The 21,205-nt window shown below is 36.4% G+C and overlaps 3 protein-coding genes across 3 annotated transcripts; all 3 read left to right on the top strand.

Annotated features, from left to right (window-relative positions):
- Positions 1–99: 99 nt before the first annotated feature.
- Positions 100–1,047, top strand: LOC311168568 (olfactory receptor 8H1-like; the record flags this gene model as incomplete). Its single annotated transcript, XM_084230154.1, has 1 exon — positions 100–1,047. One exon carries the CDS (start codon positions 100–102, stop codon positions 1,045–1,047), a length of 948 nt encoding a protein of 315 aa, XP_084086280.1.
- A 7,552-nt stretch (positions 1,048–8,599) lies between these two features.
- On the top strand, positions 8,600–9,547 carry LOC311170711 (olfactory receptor 8H1-like; the record flags this gene model as incomplete). Its single annotated transcript, XM_084233106.1, has 1 exon — positions 8,600–9,547. The coding sequence occupies one exon, from the start codon at positions 8,600–8,602 to the stop codon at positions 9,545–9,547; it is 948 nt and encodes a 315-aa protein (XP_084089232.1).
- A 6,604-nt stretch (positions 9,548–16,151) lies between these two features.
- LOC311170600 (olfactory receptor 8H1-like) lies at positions 16,152–17,099 on the top strand (the record flags this gene model as incomplete). Its single annotated transcript, XM_084232989.1, has 1 exon — positions 16,152–17,099. The coding sequence occupies one exon, from the start codon at positions 16,152–16,154 to the stop codon at positions 17,097–17,099; it is 948 nt and encodes a 315-aa protein (XP_084089115.1).
- Positions 17,100–21,205: the final 4,106 nt, after the last annotated feature.

The following is a 21,205-nucleotide window of genomic DNA, read 5'->3' on the forward strand; positions in this document are numbered from 1 at the left end:
TAATATGCACATGCCAAATCATTTATAGAAACACGTTTTTAAAGTTAGTTCTCCTATGTATGAACTCCGTTTCTCAATAGGTAAAGGCAGTGGAGCACAATGCATAGACGGAATAACACTAAGGTGCCTTACTTCATCCTTATGGGATTGACAGATGCTGAAGACATCCAGCTGGTGCTCTTTGTGTTGTTTCTACTGTTATACCTGGTCACTGTGCTGGGGAATGCAGGGATGATCATGGTCATCCGCCTGGATGCTCAACTTCATACCCCCATGTATTTTTTCCTCAGTCACCTGTCTTTCATCGACCTCAGTAACTCATCTGTCATCACTCCTAAAACAATAGGGAATTTACTGACCTCCAACAAGAAGATTTCCTATGTGAATTGCCTCACTCAAATGTACTTTTTTATCTTCTTGACTGGCGTTGAGTGTTTTCTTCTCTCCTCCATGGCCTATGATCGCTATGTAGCCATCTGCAATCCTCTCCACTACCCGATTGTCATGTCCACCAGACGCTGTTGCTCCCTTGTCTTGGGGTCCTATATAATAGGCTTTATAGATTCCTTAGTCACTGTGCTTGGTATGAAGAATTTAGACTTCTGCAACTCCAATGTAGTCCATCATTTTTTCTGTGACCTATCCCCAATTTTAGCCCTGTCTTGCTCTGACACCCTCGACACTGAACTCAGGATTTTCATTTTTGGTGGTTCCACCCTCATCGTCTCTCTTGTCATGTTATCAGCATCCTACGTGTCCATTCTCTCTACTGTCTTGAAAATTAATTCTGCTTCAGGAAAGAGAAAAGCCTTTTCCACATGTGCCTCTCATCTCTTGGCAGTCACCATTTTCTATGGCACTCTGATTTTCACTTATTTAAAACCAAAGAAATCCTACTCCTTGGGTAATGGACAGGCGGCTTCTGTGTTTTATACAATTGTGACCCCCATGCTGAATCCCCTCATTTATAGTGTTCGTAACAAAGAAGTGAAAAATGCTGTCCTTAGACTCCTGAAAAAGAGACAGGGGTCCAGGCACTTGAAATAGTGATGCTGAGGTTGTAATTTCCTCTTTTCCTTCTTCCCTATAGGGCATTTTCTTAAGGCCTCTAAAACAATTGACTCCTTTCATTTGCTTTTGAATCTGTGACCCACTGTAACTTGAACAAATATGATTTTAGGTCTTTCAAGGATTATTTCTTTAAAAATCCACATTGCAATGAAAATCACAGAATAGGTCCTGTATTTACTGATAAAGTCACATGCAACCTCTTCAGAAAAAGAGAAGATAATTGTCATCTTTTATATATTTACCATACCAATTCCTTTGTATGGCTAATATCAAAGAATTTTATCATGAAAAGGTTCTTTGTTTTGCACAATAAAAACAGTTTCAGAAAGCATTTAATCCATTATATTCAGAAGAATTTAAGCAGTGTGGGTATGTATACTTGGTTTGCATTCAGACCCTGAATTTAAATCTTTATCTGCTTACCTTTTTAGCATTAAAGCTTTAATAATTCACTCAATTTTTAGCCTCAGTTTCTAAAACTGCAGAAGATAAATAATATTTCCAGGTTATTTGAGTTTTTGTAAAGATTTAACCATATGATGGATGTAAAACATTGAAGGCATTTCTGGTAAATATTGTTCATCATCTTAAGAACTTCATTCTTGTTATTTTTTAATGCACATTTCTAGTGAATTTCACTTTTTTGTTTAAATTACCTTTGATTAATTAACAAGCACATAAACAATGGAAAGTCAACTAGCAACTATAAATCAGAGACACACTACTGTGGGCATGGGTGGGGGTGGAGGGAGTAGGATCAAAACAAGGGATGTGGGAGTTGTATTGGGACTATAACCAAGATGAAAATGCACACATTATATAAAAATGAAAAATGATGTAAATATATATATAAAATAAAATAAACATGCTAAAAATAAAATAAAAATAAAAAAGGAAAATCTCAAAACTTCACAAATTTGGAGTTTGAATGGTATGTTAATATTGGAGAACATAAAAAAAAATAAAAACTATAAGGAAATAGAAATTTCCTGATACTTACTGGCAGCTTAGTCTCCATTTTTTTTTTTTTAAAGTTCTATTTATTTGTGCATACAAGAACTGGGGTACAGGCCAGAGGTTATGGGGGGGGAGTGAGAGGATTCACCAGAGAGAGAGCAGGAAACAGAATATCCAGATTGACTGAAATACACTGCTGAGGGGGGCAGAAGGCAAGTCAGGAGATGTCCACTGTGTCATGTGGGTAGTTCCCTGGCTGGGGATTGAACTCATGCTGCTGTGGCTGTGGACAGCTTCATAGGTTGCGTCTTAACCCCTTGTGCACCGGGGAGGCCCCTCGTGTCCATTCTTTAGTTAAGTTTGTGTGCCAGACATTGCCTGTATAAAAAAAAATTCTAGTCTGTCCTATTCTCTTTTTTACAAATTTCTGATACACTTGAAATTTATTTTAATTCCTTTGTCATGGAAACATTCTAAGATGAGTGCAATTTTGGTCCATGAAAACAACCAGGGCTCCCATATTTCATTGATAAGGACCTGAAATATTGCACATGCATTAATTTGAAACTCCACATATAATACAATATTTTGGTTCCTACCTGAAAAAACAATTATCAATACAGTCCCTACCTTTCTGTGACATGTTAACAGCATCAGTCACTGCTAATTTTGTTGAAATTCTGTACATTGTAATATACCATTGCCTTTCTTGGTTTCTAAGATTTGTTATGTTCTTGAGGTTGTTTTTGGAGTCAGTGGATTTGGAGTGTGGGGTCCTTGGGTTCACTCTGAGAAAGGTTTCACCAGAGCTCCCATTTCAGCAGCACGTGGCTAGTTTCCCAGGTGAGTTTCTCCTCCACGAGACAGAGACAGTAGTTATCTTTAAAGGGCAGGTTTATTAGGGAAAGGGGAGGAAGAGTAAAAGACACTTGCATAGACACAAGTGGGCAGGAAGAGCTGCAGGAAAGGGACAGGTTTGCTAAGTGAGGCCTGCATGGTTGCGGGGGGTGGGGTGGTGGGGGAGCCTTGAGGAAAGCTGCCTCCTCTGAGGGAGGACAGTGAAGAGAAATTCTGCATGGCATAGGTCACAGGCAGGCAGAAATCTGCTGCCCTGCAGAGGGAGAGAGGTGGTAAAAAGAAGCACCTGCATTGTCACAGGTGGGCAGAAAGAGGGCTGCCCTGAGCCTGTGCAGAGACTGCCCTAATACAGTCTTCTTCTCTTTGGGAGGGGCTTTGGTTAGTTGCTGATTTTGGATAACTATGAAGAATATGAAAGGGATCTGAGATTCCACAGTCTCCTTATCTTTATATTTGGAGTCTGTTGGGCTCAATCTCCATATCTTTACCCTTGGGCCTGTGCTCTAGACACTTCCTACAGAAGTCTGATACCTGCTTGGATCTTAGGCTTTGTAATCTAGGCTTTGGCACCCAAGGATCTTGCTTTCTATAGCTGTGTCAATGGCTATGCTAGTCTCTTATATCCCCACCTCCTTGTGTGGGCCAGATTTCTTGTTTTGTGCCTCCTTTGCATTTTTTTTTTTTCTGTTCCTGTCCACCATCATTCTTTACAAGTCAATTATTGAAATAAGTCCTTCACTCATTGTTTTACATTTTTGAACAGAGAAAAGTTATAAAGTTAGGACTTGACAATAAATTCAGATTATGTGGCCACCATTAATTTTAGTCATGAAGACTGCTCAATTTCCCTTCACTTAAAAGATTTTATCTACAAGAAAAAATAACAATGGTTCAAACTAAATCCAAATAAACCCTAGAAATTAGGCTACAAAACTGAAGTTCCAAGGCATTGCAAAGAAGAGGGTAGAAATACAGGTGGGAGGGGCCCAGTGGTCTAGGGTACAGGGTGCTTTCATGGTGGGAGTGGTTGGTGATATACAACTTGGGAGCTGTGAACCTAGTCCCCTAAATCATCTGCAATGTTGTAAAATAAATAAATAAAATAAATACATAAAAATAAATAAATAAAATTACAAATAAATAAATAAAATTACAAAATATGCAGTTTTCTCAACATAATCTGGACTGGCTGATTTTCATTGCATTATTTCAACCTCAAGCCTCTCATTTTATGGTTATTTCATAATTTATTCTGGAGGATTTTATATTATTTTAAATAGTATTAAAGAGGGTGGTTTCCCAAGTGCAAGGGTTCGATATTTCATTTTGTTTAAACTGTTGTAATGGTTACTGGATACATTTTCATTCAGCCTGTAATGAGTTCTGTGCATGTTTGCATGTTTGTGCATGTTTATAACGAGTCCTGTGCATGTCAGTAAATGATAGTGTAATGATCTGATTGGTTTGGGTCACAACTGAAATCTCTTTCAGGTTAAAATTAAGATGTTTTCCTCAACACCCCATATTATATTAATTTATTTAAAATGTCTCTTACATTAAGTATCACTTAATATAATCATGACTTATACTTATTTTCATATTGACATTATGGTATTTAGAGATAAATATTTGACAAATGTTTGTTATTCAGTAATAAGATTTTGAATCATTTCTCATCTTGTGTATGCAATGCATTATTTTATATATTTGTACACCTTTACATTCTTATGACTTTTTATGAACTATTTTTCTTTTTTTCTAAAGATTTATTTATTTATACAAGCACTAGGGAACAAGCCAGAGGCGCAGGAGGGTGAGGAAATTCACCAGAGACAGAGTGGGGAGCAGAACAGACAGAAGGACTGAAATATACTGCTGAGGGGAGCAGCAGACAGACAGGAGAGGTCTGCTGCTCCATTGGGGAGTCTTCCTGGTTGGCCGGGAATCGAACCAGCACTGCAGAGACTGCAGACAGCCTCACAGTGCTGCACTCAACCTGCTGCGCCACCCAGGAATCCCTTTATGAATTGTTTTTCACCCGGCTTTTTTTTTTTTTTTTTTCATTTATGTCTCTTTCTGTGATGAGCAAATGTGTCTTGCTGGTTTTTATTTGCAAAGGTTATCAACAGAAAAAATACACCTGTAGACAGCACTAAATTTAGGCAATGCTTAATTAAGATATACTGTCCTATTTATAACATATAGAAAACACATGATGTTATTACATATGTGAAGCATGACCTATGTCATTATGAAATTTTTGCATTTCTTAAGTTCTATAACTTCCTTTTTATATCAGTACTTTCAGTACTTATCATATTTTATGTGAGATGTTTTGGGGGTAATTTAAGACATAATGTTCCTTGGTTCTTGGCCTCTGCAAGGGCAACACAGAGTGGGAGTGTCAAAGGAAGCACAGGTTACACTGACTGGGATCAGCTTTTCAGGGAGACCCAAATAGATGGGCTCGAACTCAGTTGTGGAAAGAGATAAATTGGCCAGACTGTTGTAGCTGAGTCCTGAATGTTGCTTACCTCTTGTCATTCTTGAATTTAAGTGTAATTTTGATAAATGCCAGTGTCCAGTCCAAACATTCCCTGAGAAATGAGGAATGGATTTATTGCCTATGCTCTGGATGTGAAAATAAAATAGGAAAGTGTGCATCCTCTAAACCAACATGGTGTTGACTCAGAAATTTGAAGTATATTATCTGTGGTTCCTGAATAACAGACTTTGTTTAGATTACTGAAATACATTCATCTGAGGAGGGAGTCGGGTGCTAATGATTTTATGGAACATGACATGGAAATATGCAAGATGTGGTTTTGCTATGAATTACATGGTAATTGCCAGGCTAGTCAAATGTCATTAATATAAAGTTAATTCCCTGAAATTATTGGAGTTTAATCAAATCATATGTTTATGAAGGTTAATGCTATACATTTAAAGGTATATATGACTTTATTGTAAAAATATTTTATTTTTACTTCATTTATTTTTTAGTTTAATTTTAATGCTATTTTCTTTTTACATAATTGATCCTTTTTAAACAATATTTGCTTCCCTCCACCCACTCAGGTTTAGTCCCCATAGAATTTCCTTCCCTAATGCACCCATGCACCATCACCATATGTATATTTGTAGATACATATTTATATATACCAATATTCATATGCTGAAGACTTAACTCCGAGTACTTTTGGATGTACCTGTGGTAAGAGGATTTTTGTTCAGGTAAGTATTAATGACTTAAAATTTGTTCTTAAGAGTGCCCCTACACAATGTGACTTGAGTCATGAGAAGAAAGGATCACAGCATAGAAACAAGGAGGGCAGTGGCCACGTTAATATGAAAGATAAAAAGTCTACCTACAAGGGAAGAAGAGGGGCCTCACCAGAAATCAGCCCTGACTTCATCTTGGTCTCATGCTTCTCCACTGTAGAACAGTGAGAAATAAATTGCTGTTGCTTAAGCTCCCAGTCTGTGGCATTTGGTATAGCCACCCTAGCAAACTAACACTCTCAGACATTGTATTGTGCACGTGTGCTCACATGTGTGTGTGCAGGTGTGTATATCAGAGTGAGTGAAGAAAGAGCAATGGATGATAGAGTTGTCATGCACATGTGGAAACTGCTTAGGTGGAGGTATGTTTGCTATCTTTATATGAAAGTGTCTACACAAATAAAAAGATGCTACAAAACTAGTGCTTTTATCATCTTGACTGTGAGACAAAGAGCTTAATTTTTATTTGTTTCAGTGTAATGTTTACTGTGAAAAATACACTTTATTATTGCATCAACTTTCCATGCTCTGTATAAAATTATTATATAATCACAATCATATCATATATATATAAAATAATATTTCTCTATGGAAATAAATCATTCTGTCTTGATGGTTTCAAAATAAAGTAGCTAGGGTTGTATCTAAAAATATTTTCTTCACTGTCTTTGTCAAAAATTTAGACTACATGATACCAGTCCAAACCCAGCTCTTCATTAGTTGGTTTCTAAGGGACAAGGCAACTATGTACTCAAACCTAGAGTCCTTGAGCTTTTGTCCTTGGAAGCAGGCCATCTGGCCTTCTTTGGAAATTGGTCCCTCAAGGATGACCACACATTGCATTATCACCATCCCCAATATATGAGGTGCCCTGAAATCATCAGGATGAGAGACAAGGCAACCCCGCTCTGCTCTATTCTCAGTATCCCCCTAATATTCTTTAGACATCAATCACAGCTGCAAACTTCTACTTGACCAGGGACTTAACAAATTCCTAGGTTATTTTATTATTACATCAGAATAAATAAAATGCACACCCAATGTTTAAAAAGAAATTGCCTCAAGCAATACATATATTATATTACAAAAATTTTTGACTTAAGTATTTTTCATATTTTATTTGTGATGAAACATTTAGGTTGAATCATTTCTAGACTGATACATTGAAAGAAGTGTTTTGCATTTTCAACCAGCTTTGGGTCACAGTAAGTATTGTTCTCAAATTACAGGGTGTATTTGGATCAAAAAAATGATACTTGTCAGAAGAAGATGCACACACATCATTAAGACATGGCCCTATATGATACCTGTACTTGTGGAAATAGACACACGGGGTTGATGGAGTCAGGGTCTCGAAGCAATGTTAGGATTTTATAATATATTTTTAGCAGTATTTAATTTAAAAGTTCAAATTGGGAAATATTTCCCATTTTCTGAAAATGGAAACTAAAATTCATTTGTTAATTATGCCAATAAACTGCACTGAAGTACTTTAAGGTTGAAATTTATTTGTCAGTAGTATAAAATATTATTTGAAGGAAAAAGTAAGTAAATGATCACATAACACCATATTTCTATCATTGTGTTATATATGTAAATCATTTTTTAAAGATTTATTTATTTATTTATCTATCTATCTATCTATTTATTTATTTATTTATTTGTTTATTTGTTTGTTTGTTTGTTTGTTTGTTTGTTTGTTTATACGAGCACTGGGGTACAGTCAGAAGTATGGGAGGGTGAGAGAATTCACCAGAGCCAGAGTGGAGAGCAGAGCAGGCAGACTGACGAAGTGCACTGCTGAGGGGAGCAGCGGGCTGCAGGAGAGGTCTGCGCGCCATGTGGGACCCTCGCCCCGGGTCTGGGGATCGAACAGGTACTGCAGAGGCTGCGGGCAGCTTCGCAACCCAGCGCTCAACCGCTGTGCCACCGGGGAGACCCAATATGTAAATCATTTTTATAGTCTTGCTGGAATTATTCATAATGAGGAATACAATATTTGAATATGTTCTATGGAGTCAGTCTATCGCAGAACTCACAGAGTCATCACTAAAATGCTCTGACTCAGCATCAATTTATTGAACTATGTCATTTTCCTTATCTAATAGTTATGTCTAACAGTAATGATATAATATTCTCATGTGAAATGAATGCATTAAGAAAGGAAAATATTTAGAACACAGTTTTATTCAATTAATATATCCAATTTTATTACATCATGTTCAAACATGTTCAATTACTAATTTATACCATTTCCAAACTCAGAAAAAAAATCATTTTTTCATCATATCCTATAAACCAACTATCATTATCATATTAGGGACATTAAATTAATATAAATATTCCAGATCATTCACAAGAACACATTTTTGAAGTAATTTCTGCCATTTATGAACTCTGACTTTTCAACAGGTAAAAGCAGCAGATCAAAATGTATAGAAGGAATAACACAGATGTGCCTTACTTCATCCTTATGGGACTGACAGATGCTGAAGACATCCAGCTGGTGCTCTTAGTGCTGTTTCTCCTGATATACCTGGTCACCGTGCTGGGGAATGCAGGGATGATCATGGTCATCCGCCTGGATGCCCAACTTCACACCCCCATGTATTTTTTCCTCAGTCACCTGTCTTTCATTGACCTCAGTTACTCAAATGTGGTCATTCCTAAAACAATAGGGAACATACTGACCTCCAACAAGAAGATTTCTTACGTGAATTGTTTCACCCAAATGTACTTTTTTATCTTCTTGGCTGGCATTGAATGTTTTCTTCTCTCCTCCATGGCATATGATCGCTATGTAGCCATCTGCAATCCTCTCCACTACCCGGTTGTCATGTCCACCAGACGCTGCTGGTCCCTTATTTTCGGGTCCTGTGTAGTAGGGTTTATAGATTCCTTGGTCACTGTGCTTGGCATGACAAAATTGGACTTCTGTGACTCCAATGTAATTCATCATTTTTTCTGTGACCTATCCCCAATTTTAACCCTGTCTTGCTCTGACATCCAGGACATTGAACTCACGGTTTTCATTTTGGCGGGCTCCACCCTCATCGTTTCTCTTATCACATTATCAGTGTCCTATGTGTCCATTCTCTCCAGTATCCTGAAAATTAATTCTGCTTCAGGAAAGAGAAAAGCCTTCTCCACCTGTGCCTCACATCTCATGGCCGTCACCATCTTTTATAGCACCATGATCTTCACTTATTTAAGACCAAGTACATCCTACTCCTTGGGAAAGGATCAGGTGGCTTCTTTGTTTTATGCTATTGTGACCCCCATGCTGAATCCCTTCATTTATAGTGTTCGCAACAAAGAAGTGAAAACTGCTGTCCTTAGACTCCTGCAGAAGAGAGAGGGCTCCAGGCACTTGAAATAGTGATGCAGAGCTACTAAGCTCCTCTTTCCCTTCTTCCCTGTAGGGTATTTTCTCAAGGTCTCTCTAAGACAATTGGCTCCTTTCATTTGCTTTAGATTCTGTTGACCCTTTTGTTACTTGACCAAATATTATCGTGGGTCTTTCAATGATTATGTTGTTAGAAATCCATATTGTAATGGAAATCACAAAATGACAAGAGTCTTGTTCTTTTAAATTGTACCTGAGCATTTCCTTTGCAGAGGCTCATATTAGAGAACTTTTTCTTGTAAATGCTCCATTGTTGGCATAACTGCATACAGTTTCAGAAATCATTAATTCATTATATTCAGAATAATCGTAGCTGAGTGACTAGTATACTTGGTTTGCAACAAGAGCCTGGATTTTAATCTAACCTGCTTACCTGTTTAGGTATAAAATCTTCAATAATTCACTCAACTTTAAGCCTCAGTTTCTAAAATTGTGCAAGTAAAATAATAATCCCAGGTTCATAGAGTTTTTGTAAAGATTAAACCAGATGATGGATGTAAAGCATTGAAGGTATTTCTAGTAAATATTGCCCATTATCATAAGACTTCACCTCTCTTGGTATTTTTAATGCACATTTTTTAGTGAATTTTCACTTGTTTTTTATAAATTACTTTGCTTAATAATTGACAAGAACATAAATAATGAAAAGGGAAAATCTCAATACTTCTCACATTTGGACTTTGAATGGTATGTTAATATTGGAGAATATGATCAATTTTGCAAACTTTAAGGAAATAGAAATTTCCTAACAGTTACTGACAGTTTAATGTCCATTCTTTAGTTAAGTTTGTATGCATAGACATTGCATGTATAAGAAAAATTTCTGGTCTGTCCAATGTAGCTTTTTACAACTTTCTGATGGACTCGAAATTTTTCTTAATTACTTTGTCATTGAAACTCTGTAAGATGAATGCCATACTGGTGCAAGAAAACAATCAAGACTCCCAATTTGCATTGATAAGGATACGAAGTGTTGCATACAAATCAGTGTAAAACTCTGTATGTAGGGCCTCCCCGGTGGTGCAACGGTTGAGTGCTGGGTTGTGAAGCTGCCTGCAGCATCTGCAGCGCCAGTTCAATCCCCGGCTGCTCCCCGGCCACCAGAGGAGGGTCCCATATGGCTCGCAGACCTCTCCTGCCGCCCGCTGCTCCCCTCAGCAGTGTACTTCGGTCCTTCTGCCTGCTCTGCTCCCCGCTCTGGCTCTGTTGAATTCTCTCACCCTCCCGCGCTTCTGACTGTACCCAGTGTTTGTATAAATAAATAAATAAATAAATCTAAACAAACAAACAAAAAACTCTGTATGTAATAACATACCTTTGGTTTTTACCTGAAAAAGAATATTTATCAAAACAGTCCCTACCTTTCTGGGACATGTTAACAGCATCAGTCACTGCTAATTTTGTTGAAATTCTGTACATTGTAATACACCACTGCCTTTCTCTTGGTTTTGAAGATTTGTTATGTTCTTTACAAGTAAATTATTTTAATAAATTTTTCACTCATTGTTTTACATTTCTGAGCAGAGAAAAGTTATAAAGTTAGGACTTGACAATAAATTCAGATTATGTGGCTGCCATTAACTTTAGTGGTGGAGGGTGCTCAATTTACCTTCATTTAAAAGATCTTCTACAGAAAATACTAACAAAGGATCAAATACACCCTAGAAATTTTTTTTAAAGATTTATTTATTTATGATTAAAAGAACTGGGGTACAGGCCAGAGGTGTGGGGGGTGAGAGGATCCACCAGAGACAGAATGGGGAACAGAACAGGCAGACTGACTGAAATACACTGCTGAGGGGAGCAGTGGGCAAGACAAGAGAGGTCTGCCGGGCCATGTGGGCTGCTCCCTGGCTGGCCGGGGATCGAACTCGTGCTGCAGAGGCTGCGGACAGGTTCATAGGGCGATGCTTAACCCCTTGTGCTACCAGGGAGGCCCCAACCCTAGAAATTTGACTGCAGAATCGAAGCTACTACAGGGGCTGCAAAGATGGGGTTAGAGACATAGGTGGGAGGGGCCCAGGGGTCTAGGGTTCAGGGTGCTTTCATGGTGGGAGTGGTTGGTGACATACAACTGAGGGGCTGTGAACCTAGTCCCCTAAATCATCTACAGTGTTGTAAATGGATTGTTCCTCTATACATAAATAAATGAATGAATAAATAAAATTATTAAAATATGCAGTTTTCTTGACATAATATGGAATAATGATTTTTATTGCAATATTTCAATATCAGAGCATCTCATTTTATGGTTATTTCATAATTTATTCTAAAGATTTTATATTATTTTAAATAGTATTAAAGAAGGTAATTTTCCATATTGCATGTGTTTGATTTTTCTTTTGCTTATACTCTGTAATGGTTACTGGATTTATTGTTTTCATTCAGCTTGTAATGAGTCCTGTGCATGTTTTTATTAAAAATGTGAATTGCCTCAGTAAATGATAGTGTAATATAGTGTAATGATCTGATTGCTTTGAGTCACAAATGAAATCTCTTTCAGGTTAAAGTTAAGATGTTTTTCTCAACACCTCATATTATATTAATTTATTTAAAATGTCTCTTATATTAAACACCATTTAATATAATTATGACTTATTTTTATATTGACTTTATGGTATATGGATATAAATATTTGACAAACATTTATAATTCAGTTGTATGATTTTGGATCATTTCTCATCTTGTGTAAGTAATGCACTATTTTATGTATTTGTACACTTTTATATATTTGTGACTCTTTATGAACTATTTTTCACCCTGTTTTTTCATTAATGACTCTTTCTGTGATGAGTAAATGTTTCTGCTGATATTTGTTTGCAAAGGTAATCAACAGAGCCAATGCTCCTGTAGACAGACTAACTTCAGGCAATGCTTAATTAAGATACACTGTTCTCTTTACAACGTTGTATAGAAAACACTTAATGTTATTGCATATGTGTAGCATGACCTATGTCAATATGAAATTTTTTTCATTTCTTAAGTTCTATAACTTCCTTGTTATATCAGTATTTATCATATTTTAAGTGAGACATTATTTGTGGTAATTTATTATTTTTTATTTTTAAAGATTTATTTATTTATAAGAGGCATGCGAGGTGAGAGGATTCACCAGAGACAGAGTGGGGAACAGAACAGGCAGACGGACCAAAAACACTGCTGAGGGGAGCAACAGGCGAGACAGGAGAAGTCTACCATGCCATGTGGTTATCTCCCTGGCCAGCTGGGAATCCAACCTGTGCTGCAGAGGCTGCAGACAGTTTCACAGTGCTGCACTCAAACTGCTGCACCACCGGGGATGTCCTATTTGTGGTAATTTAAGACGTAATGTTCCTTGGTTCTTTGCCTCTGCAAGGGCATCACAGGGTGGGAGTGTCAAAGGAAGCACAGGTTACACTGAGTGGGACCAGATCTTCAGTGAAACCCATACAGATGGTTTGGGACTCAGTTGTGGGAAGAGACAAATTGGCCAGATTGTTGCAGCTTACTCTTGAATGTTGCTCATCTCTTGTCATTCTTTTAATTAAGTGTAAAGTTTATAAATGTCAGTGTCATGTCCATATATTCCCTGAGAAATAAGGAATGGATTTAATGTTCATGCTCAGGATGAGAAAATAAAATAGGAAAGTGTGTGTCCTTGGATCCAGCATGGTGTGGACTCAGGAACTAGGCCACATTATCTGTGGTCCCTGAATGACAGATTTTGTTTAGATTAGTGAAATGCATTCATGTGAGGAGGTAGCCAGATGCCAATGACTTTGTGGAACATGACATGGAAATATGCAAGCTGTGTTTTTACTATGAATTACATGGTAATTGCCAGGATAGTCAAATGTTATTATTATAAAGTTAATTCCCTGCAACTATTGGCATCTAATCAAATCATATGGCTATGAAGGTTAATATTATATATTTAAAAGTATATCTGACTCTGTTGTAAACATGTTCATATACTATATATGTATGCATATTTGTAAATAATATTTATATTTAACAATATTCATATGCTAAAGACTTAACTCTTGGCACTTCTGCGTGTACCTGTGGTGAGAGGATTTTTGTTCAGGTAAGTATTAATGACAAAATTAGTTCTTAAGATTACCCCTACCTAATGGGACTGGTATCATGAGAAGAAAGGATCACAGCACAGAAACATGGAGTGTGATGGCCATGTCAACATACAAGAGAAGAGGTCTCCCTACAAGGGAAGGAGAGGGACCTCAACAAAAATCAGCCCTGACTTCATCTTGAGCTCATCCTTCTTGACTATAGAACAGTGAGAATTAAATTGCTGTTGTTTAAGCTCCTAGTGTGGAATTTGTTAGACACCTTAACAAACTAATACTCTCAGACATTGTATTGTGCACGTGTGCTCACATGTGTGTGTGCAGGTGTGTATATCAGAGTGAAGAAAGAGCAATGGATGACAGAGTTGTTGTGTATGTGTGGAAACTGCTTAAGTAAAGGTGTGGTTATGATCTTTATATGAAAAATATTAAAAGATGCTACAAAATAAGTGTTTTTATTTTATCTTGACTGGGAGACAAAGAGCTTAAGTCTTTGTGTCAGTGTAATGGTCAGTGTGGATACTACACTTTATTATTGCATCAACTGTCCATGCTCTGTATAAAATCATAATATAATCACATTATATATAATATATAATATTTCTCTCTATATAAATATCTATATATAATATTTCTATATATAATATATAATATAATACATAATATTATATATAATAAATATAATATAATATAAATATATATAATATTTCTCTATGGATAAAAATCATTCCATCTTGATGGTTTCAAAATAGAGTAATACAGGTTGTACCTGAAATATTTTCTTCACTGGCTTTCTCAAAAATTTAGACTAAACAATATAAGTCCACACCAGGCTTGTCAATAGTTGACTTCTAAGGGACAAGTCAACTATGTACTCAAACCTACAGTCCTTGAGTTTTTATCCTTGGAAGAAGGCCAAACACCCTTCTTTGGAAATTGGTCCCTCAAGGATGACCACACATTGCATTATCACCATCCCCAATATATGAGGTGCCGTGAAATCATCAGGATGAGAGACAAGGCAACCCTGCTCTGCTCTATTCTCAGTAGCCCCTTAATATTCTTTAGACTTCAGTCACACCCAGCAAACTTCTACTTGACCAGGACCTTAACAAAATTCCTTGGCTAATTTATTTTTACACTAGAATAAAAAAATGCATGGCCAAATATTTAAAAAGAATTTATCCCAAAGAAAACATATATTACAAAATTATCAACTCACATGGTTTTCATATTTTATTTTCTACAGAAGATTTATGTGGAACCATTTCTAGACTGACATATTGGAAGAAGGTTTTTGTGTTTCAACCAGCTTTGGCTCAACGTAAGTATTGTTCTTGAAATTACAGTGTTTAGTTGGATCACAAGAAATGTCAGCTATCAGAAGAATCCTCACACACATCATTAAGACATGACCATATATGATGCCTGTACTTGTGGAGATAGACACATGGAATTGATGGAATCAGGGACTCCAAGCAGGAATAGGATATTGTGATATATTTTTCAACTTTTTCATTTAAAAGGTAAGTTGGGAAAATATTTCCCAATATCTGAAAATTGGTACTAAAATATATTAGTTATGAGCCAATGAACTGCATTGAAATCTTTCAAGTTTGAAATATTTGTCATTATTATAAAATAATATTGGAAAAAAAGGGAAGTAAATGATCCCTTAACACCATAATTCAAGCATTGTGTTATAGAAATATATATATATGTGTATATATATATACACATATATATATATTTCTTTTATATGCTTACTATAATTAATCATAATGGGGAATACAGTATTTGAATATATTCTGGGCAGTCTATCTGAAAACTCAGTCATCATTAAAATGCACTGACTTAGGATAAATTTCTTGAACTATGTCATTTTCCTTATCTAAAAGATATGGCTAACAATAATTTCAATGGCATAATATTCTCATGTGGAATAAATGCATTAAGAAAGGAAAACATTTTGGGGCCTCCCCGTTGGCCCAGTGGTTGAGTGCTGTGTTGCGAAGCTGCCCGCAGCCTCTGCAGCACCGGTTCAATCCCTGGCTGCTCCCCGGCCGCAGGAGGAGGGTCCCACATGGTGCGCAGACCTCTCCTGCCATCTGCTGCTCCCCTCAGCAGTGTACTTCGGTCTGCCTGCTCTGCTCCCCGCTCTGGCTCTGGTGAATTCTCTCACCCTCCCGCGCTTCTGACCGTACCCAGTGCTTGTATAAATAAATAAAAATAAATGTTTTTTTTAAAAAAGAAAGGAAAACATTTTGAATAGTCAGTTTAATTCTATTAATATATCCAATTTTATTGCATAATGTCCAGTCATCAATTTATACCCATTTATAGACTGGGCGAAATTTTTTTTCTTCCATATCTAATAAACCACCCATTATTTTAATATTGGATATTTAATTAATATACACATGCCAGATTATGCATAAGAACACATTTTTGAAGTCATTTCAGCTAAGCATGAACTCTGACTTCTCAACAGGTAAAAAGAGTGGAGCACAATGCAAAGAAGAAATAATACGGAGGTACTTTACTTCATCCTTATGGGATTGACAGATGCTGAAGACATCCAGCTGGTGCTCTTTGTGCTGTTTCTCCTCATATACCTGGTCACCGTGCTGGGGAATGCGGGAATGATACTGATCATCCGCCTGGATGCCCAACTTCACACCCCCATGTATTTTTTCCTCAGTCACCTGTCTTTCCTTGACTTCAGTTACTCAAATGTCATCACTCCTCAAACAATAGGGAACTTACTGACCTCCAACAAGAAGATTTCCTATGTGAATTGCTTCACTCAAATGTACTTTTTCATCTTCTTGACAGCCACTGAATGTTTTCTTCTCTCCTCCATGGCCTATGACCGTTATGTAGCCATCAGCAATCCTCTCCACTACCCGGTTGTCATGTCTGCAAGATGCTGCTGCTCCCTTGTCTTCGGATCCTATATAATAGGCTTTATAGATTCCTTAGTCACTGTGCTTGGCATGAAGAAATTGGACTTCTGTGACTCCAATGTAATCCATCATTTTTTCTGTGACACATCCCCAATTTTAGCCCTGTCTTGCACTGAAACCCAGGACACTGAACTTCGGATTTTCATTTTGGCGGGCTCCACCCTCATCGTGTCTCTTATCACATTATCAGTATCCTATATGTCCATTCTCTCTACTATCTTGAAAATTAATTCTGCTTCAGGAAAGAGAAAAGCCTTCTCCACCTGTGTCTCACATCTGTTGGCAGTCACCATCTTTTATAGCACTTTGATTTTCACTTATTTAAAACCAAGCAAATCCTACTCCCTGGGAAAGGATCAGGTGGCTTCTGTGTTTTATACAATTGTGACCCCCATGCTGAATCCCCTCATTTATAGTCTTCGCAACAAAGAAGTGAAAAATGCTGTCCTTATACTCCTGCAGAAGAGAGAGGGCTCCAGGCACTTGAAATAGTGATGCTGAGCTACTAAGCTCCTCTTTTCCTCCTTCCCTGTAGGTTATTTTCTTAAGGCTTCTCTAAGACAATTGCCTCCCTTCATTTGCTTTTGTTTCTTTTGACCCATCCGTTACTTGACCAAGTATGATCTTGGGTCTTTCAAGGATTATGTTGTTAGAAGTCCATATTGTAATGGAAATCACAAAATAGATCCTATATTTACTTCCTTAAATTTAAATGCAACTGCTTCACAAAATGAGAAGAGACTTGTCATATTTTAAATTATACCATACCAATTCCTTTGCATAGGCTCATATCAGAGAATTTTACCATGGAAAAGCTCCATTGTAGGTACAACTAAAAGCAGTTTTAGAAATCATTTAATTCATTATATTCAGAAGAACTGTAGCAGAGTGACTATGCATACTTGTTTTGCAACCGGACCCTGGATTTAGATCTGTATCTGCTTACCTTTTTAGCAATAGAAGCTTCAGTAAGTCGATCAACTTTTAGCCTCAGTTTCTAAAACTGAAGAAGATAAATAATATTCCCAAGTTCATAGAGTTTTTTTAAAGATTAAACCAGATGATGGATGTAAAACATTGAAGGCATTTCTAATAAACATTGTCTATGATCATAAGATTTCATTCTTGTAATTTTTAATGCCCATTTCTAATGAATTTTCACTTGTATTTTTATAAATTAACTTGATTAATTTAATTGACAATCACACAAACAATGAAAAAGGAAAATCTCAATGCTTCACAAATTAGGACTTTTAATGACATCTTAATATTGGGGAAAATAGATAATATTGAAAAATGTAAGGAAATACAAGTGTTTTAAATTACTGGCATCATTGTCCATTCTTTAGTTAAGTATGTGTACATGAATATGGCATGTGTAAGTAAAATTTCTTTTGTCTTGTATACTTTTTTGCAACAGTCTGATATGCTTGGATGTTTAAAATTTCAATTCCTTTGTAATTGAAACATTGTAAGATGAATGTCTTCTTGCTGTCATTCCCTTAAATCCACTATCATGTCATCACCACATAACTTACATTACTTTTTTCAATTTTGTATGACCAGCACCCAGAGCAGGGCATCAGTCTATCAGATGGATTATAAGGATGATGAAAGAGCCATACAGTGAATACAGTTTGGGATACTCCTTGTTTTTTATTGCTAACTTAGACCTGCTGGCGTATTGAGGAAGATTTCTCATCCGTATTCATGAGTCATCTGTTCATATCATTGGTTTTGTTTTAGTGAAAGGGATATATTGTGATAAGAGATAATCTGTGTTAGTGGTAGTAAAGTGTTATTTAAGCTTAACATTCATCTTTTGTGATACATTTAGATTACTCTCTTTTAAAATGGCTTATTTTTTTGGCTTCTAAAGATATAAAAAGAGCAACAATGTTATTAAATATAATGAGAGTAATAATAATGAAAAGAAGATTGAAAGACTACTGCCACTTCAAATTAAGTTTACAATGGAAATGTGGTCTGTGGAAGCAGGGCTAACCATGATATAATGTTCCTTGGCTCTTGGCCTCTACCAGGGCATCACAGAGTGGGAGGCTGAAAAGAAGCACAGGTAACACTAAGTGGCACCATCTGTTCAGGGTGACCTTAACGGATAGGTTGGGACTCAGTTGTAGAAAGAGATAAATTGGCCAGATTATTGTAGCTGAGCTCTAAATGCTGCTTACCTCTTGTTATTCTTTCATTTAAGTGTAATTTTGATAAATGCCAGTGCCCAGCCCATATATTCCCTGAGAAATAAGGAATAGATTTATTACCCATGCTTTCGATGAGAAAATAAAAATAGGAAAATGTGCATCCTCAGAATCCAGCATGGTCTTAACTCAGAAACTTGGACACATTATTTGGGTTCCTGAATGATGGATTTTCTTTTGATTAGTGAAATGCATTCATCTTAGGAGGGAGCAAGATGCCAATGGCTTTGTGGAACAGGACATGAAAGTATGCGAGCTGTGGTTGCTATGAATTATGATCATTGCCAGGCTAGTCAAATGTAATTATTATAAAGTTAATTCCCTGGAACTATTGGAAACTAATCAAATCCTGTTTATGAAGGTTAATTCTATGTATTTAAAACTATACTTGACTCTGTATAGTGCATAAACATATTTATGCACTATATATATATATATATATATGTATGTGTATTTGTAAATATTCATATGCTGAAGACTTAACTCCAAGTACTTCTGGATGTACCTGTGGTAAGAGGATTTTTGTTCAGGTAAGTATTAATAACTTAAAATTAGTTCTAAAGAGTGCCCCTACCCAATAGGACTGGTGTCATGAGAAGAAAGAATCACAGCATAGAAACATCGATCTTAATCTCATGCTTCTCCACTGTAGAACAGTGAGAAATAAATTGCTGTTGTTTAAGTTCCCACTCTGTGCCATTTGGTTACAGCCATCCTAACAAACTAACACTCTCAGACATTGTATTGTGCACGTGTGCTCACATGTGTGTGTGCAGGTGTGTATATCAGAGTGAGTGAAGAAAGAGCAATGGATGATAGAGTTGTCATGCACATGTGGAAACTGCTTAGGTGGAGGTGTGGTTACGATCTTTATATGAAAGTGTCTACCACAAATAAAAAAGATACTACAAAATAAGTGTTTTTATCATCTTGATTATGAGACAAAGAACTTAATTTTTTGTTTCAGTGTAATAATCAAGTAACAAATACACTTTGTAGATGCAACAATTGCCCATGCTCTGTATAAAATCATACTATAATCACATTGTATATATAAAATGATATTTCTCTATGGAAAATAAATCATTCCTTCTTGATGGTTTCAAAATAAAGTAATTAGGGTTATATCTAGAAATATTTGCAGCACTGACTTTCTCAGAAATTTAGACTACAGGGCCTCCCTGGTGGTGCAGGAGGTTGAGCACTGCACTGTGAAGCTGTCCGCAGCCTCTGCAGTGTGGGTTCGATCCTGGTCAGCTGGCGAGAATCCCACATGGTAAAGCAGACCTCTCCTGTCTCGCCTGCTGCTCCCCTCAGCAGGGTATTTCGTCAGTCTGCCTGTTCTGTTCCCGGCTCTGTCTCTGGTGAATCCTCTCATTCTCCCGTGCATCTGGCCAGTATCCTGGCTCTTGTATAAATAAATAAATCTTAAAAAAAAATTAGACTACACAATACAAGTCCACACCAGGCTCATCAATAGTTGGTTTCTAAGGGAAAAGGCAACTATTTCTGTGAAATCTAGAGTCCTTGACTTTTGTCCTTGGAAGCAGGCCAAAAAGCTTTCTTTGAAATTGGTCCCTCAAGGATGACCAAATATTGCATTATCACCAACCCCAATATATGAGGTGCCCTGTATCATCAGGGTGAGAGACAAAGCAACCCTCCTATGCTCTACTCTTGGTAGCTACTTAGTATTCTTTAGACATCAGTCACTGCCAGCAAACTTTTACTTAACTAGGAACTTAACAATTTTCCTAGGTTATTTTATTATTACACCAGAATAAAAAAAATGCATGGCCAAATATTTACAAAGAACTTATGTCGAAGAAAACATATATTACATTACAGAAATTATCGACTCAAATTATTTTTGTATTTTGTTTGTGACGAAAGATTTAGGTTAAACCATTTCTAGGCTGATATGTTGGAAGAAGGTTTTTGTGTTTTCAATCAACTTTGTCTCACAGTAAGTATTACTGAAAAATGACAGGGTTTTAGCTGACCAAAATAAATGTCACCTATCAGAAGATATGTTTACCCTTTATTAAGACATGATCCCATATGATGTTTGTACTTGTGGAGATAGAAATATAGAGTTGATGGAATCAGGGACTCCAAGCAATGTTAGAATTTTGTAACATATTTTTAGGAGAATTTGATTTAAATATTCAAATAGGAAAATATTTCCATTTTCTTAAAATTGAAACTAATATTAATTAGTTAATTATGCTAATAAACTGCACTGAATCCTTTAAGGTTGAGATTTGTCATTAGTATAAAGTAATATTCAAAACAAAATGTAAGTAAATTGATTCCTTACCACATTTCTATCATTATATTATATATGTATGTCATTTTTATAGTTTTCCTGGAATTAAT

The sequence above is a fragment of the Talpa europaea genome (genome assembly GCF_964194135.1).
Source record: "Talpa europaea genome assembly, chromosome: 1".
Taxonomy (NCBI): domain Eukaryota; kingdom Metazoa; phylum Chordata; class Mammalia; order Eulipotyphla; family Talpidae; genus Talpa; species Talpa europaea.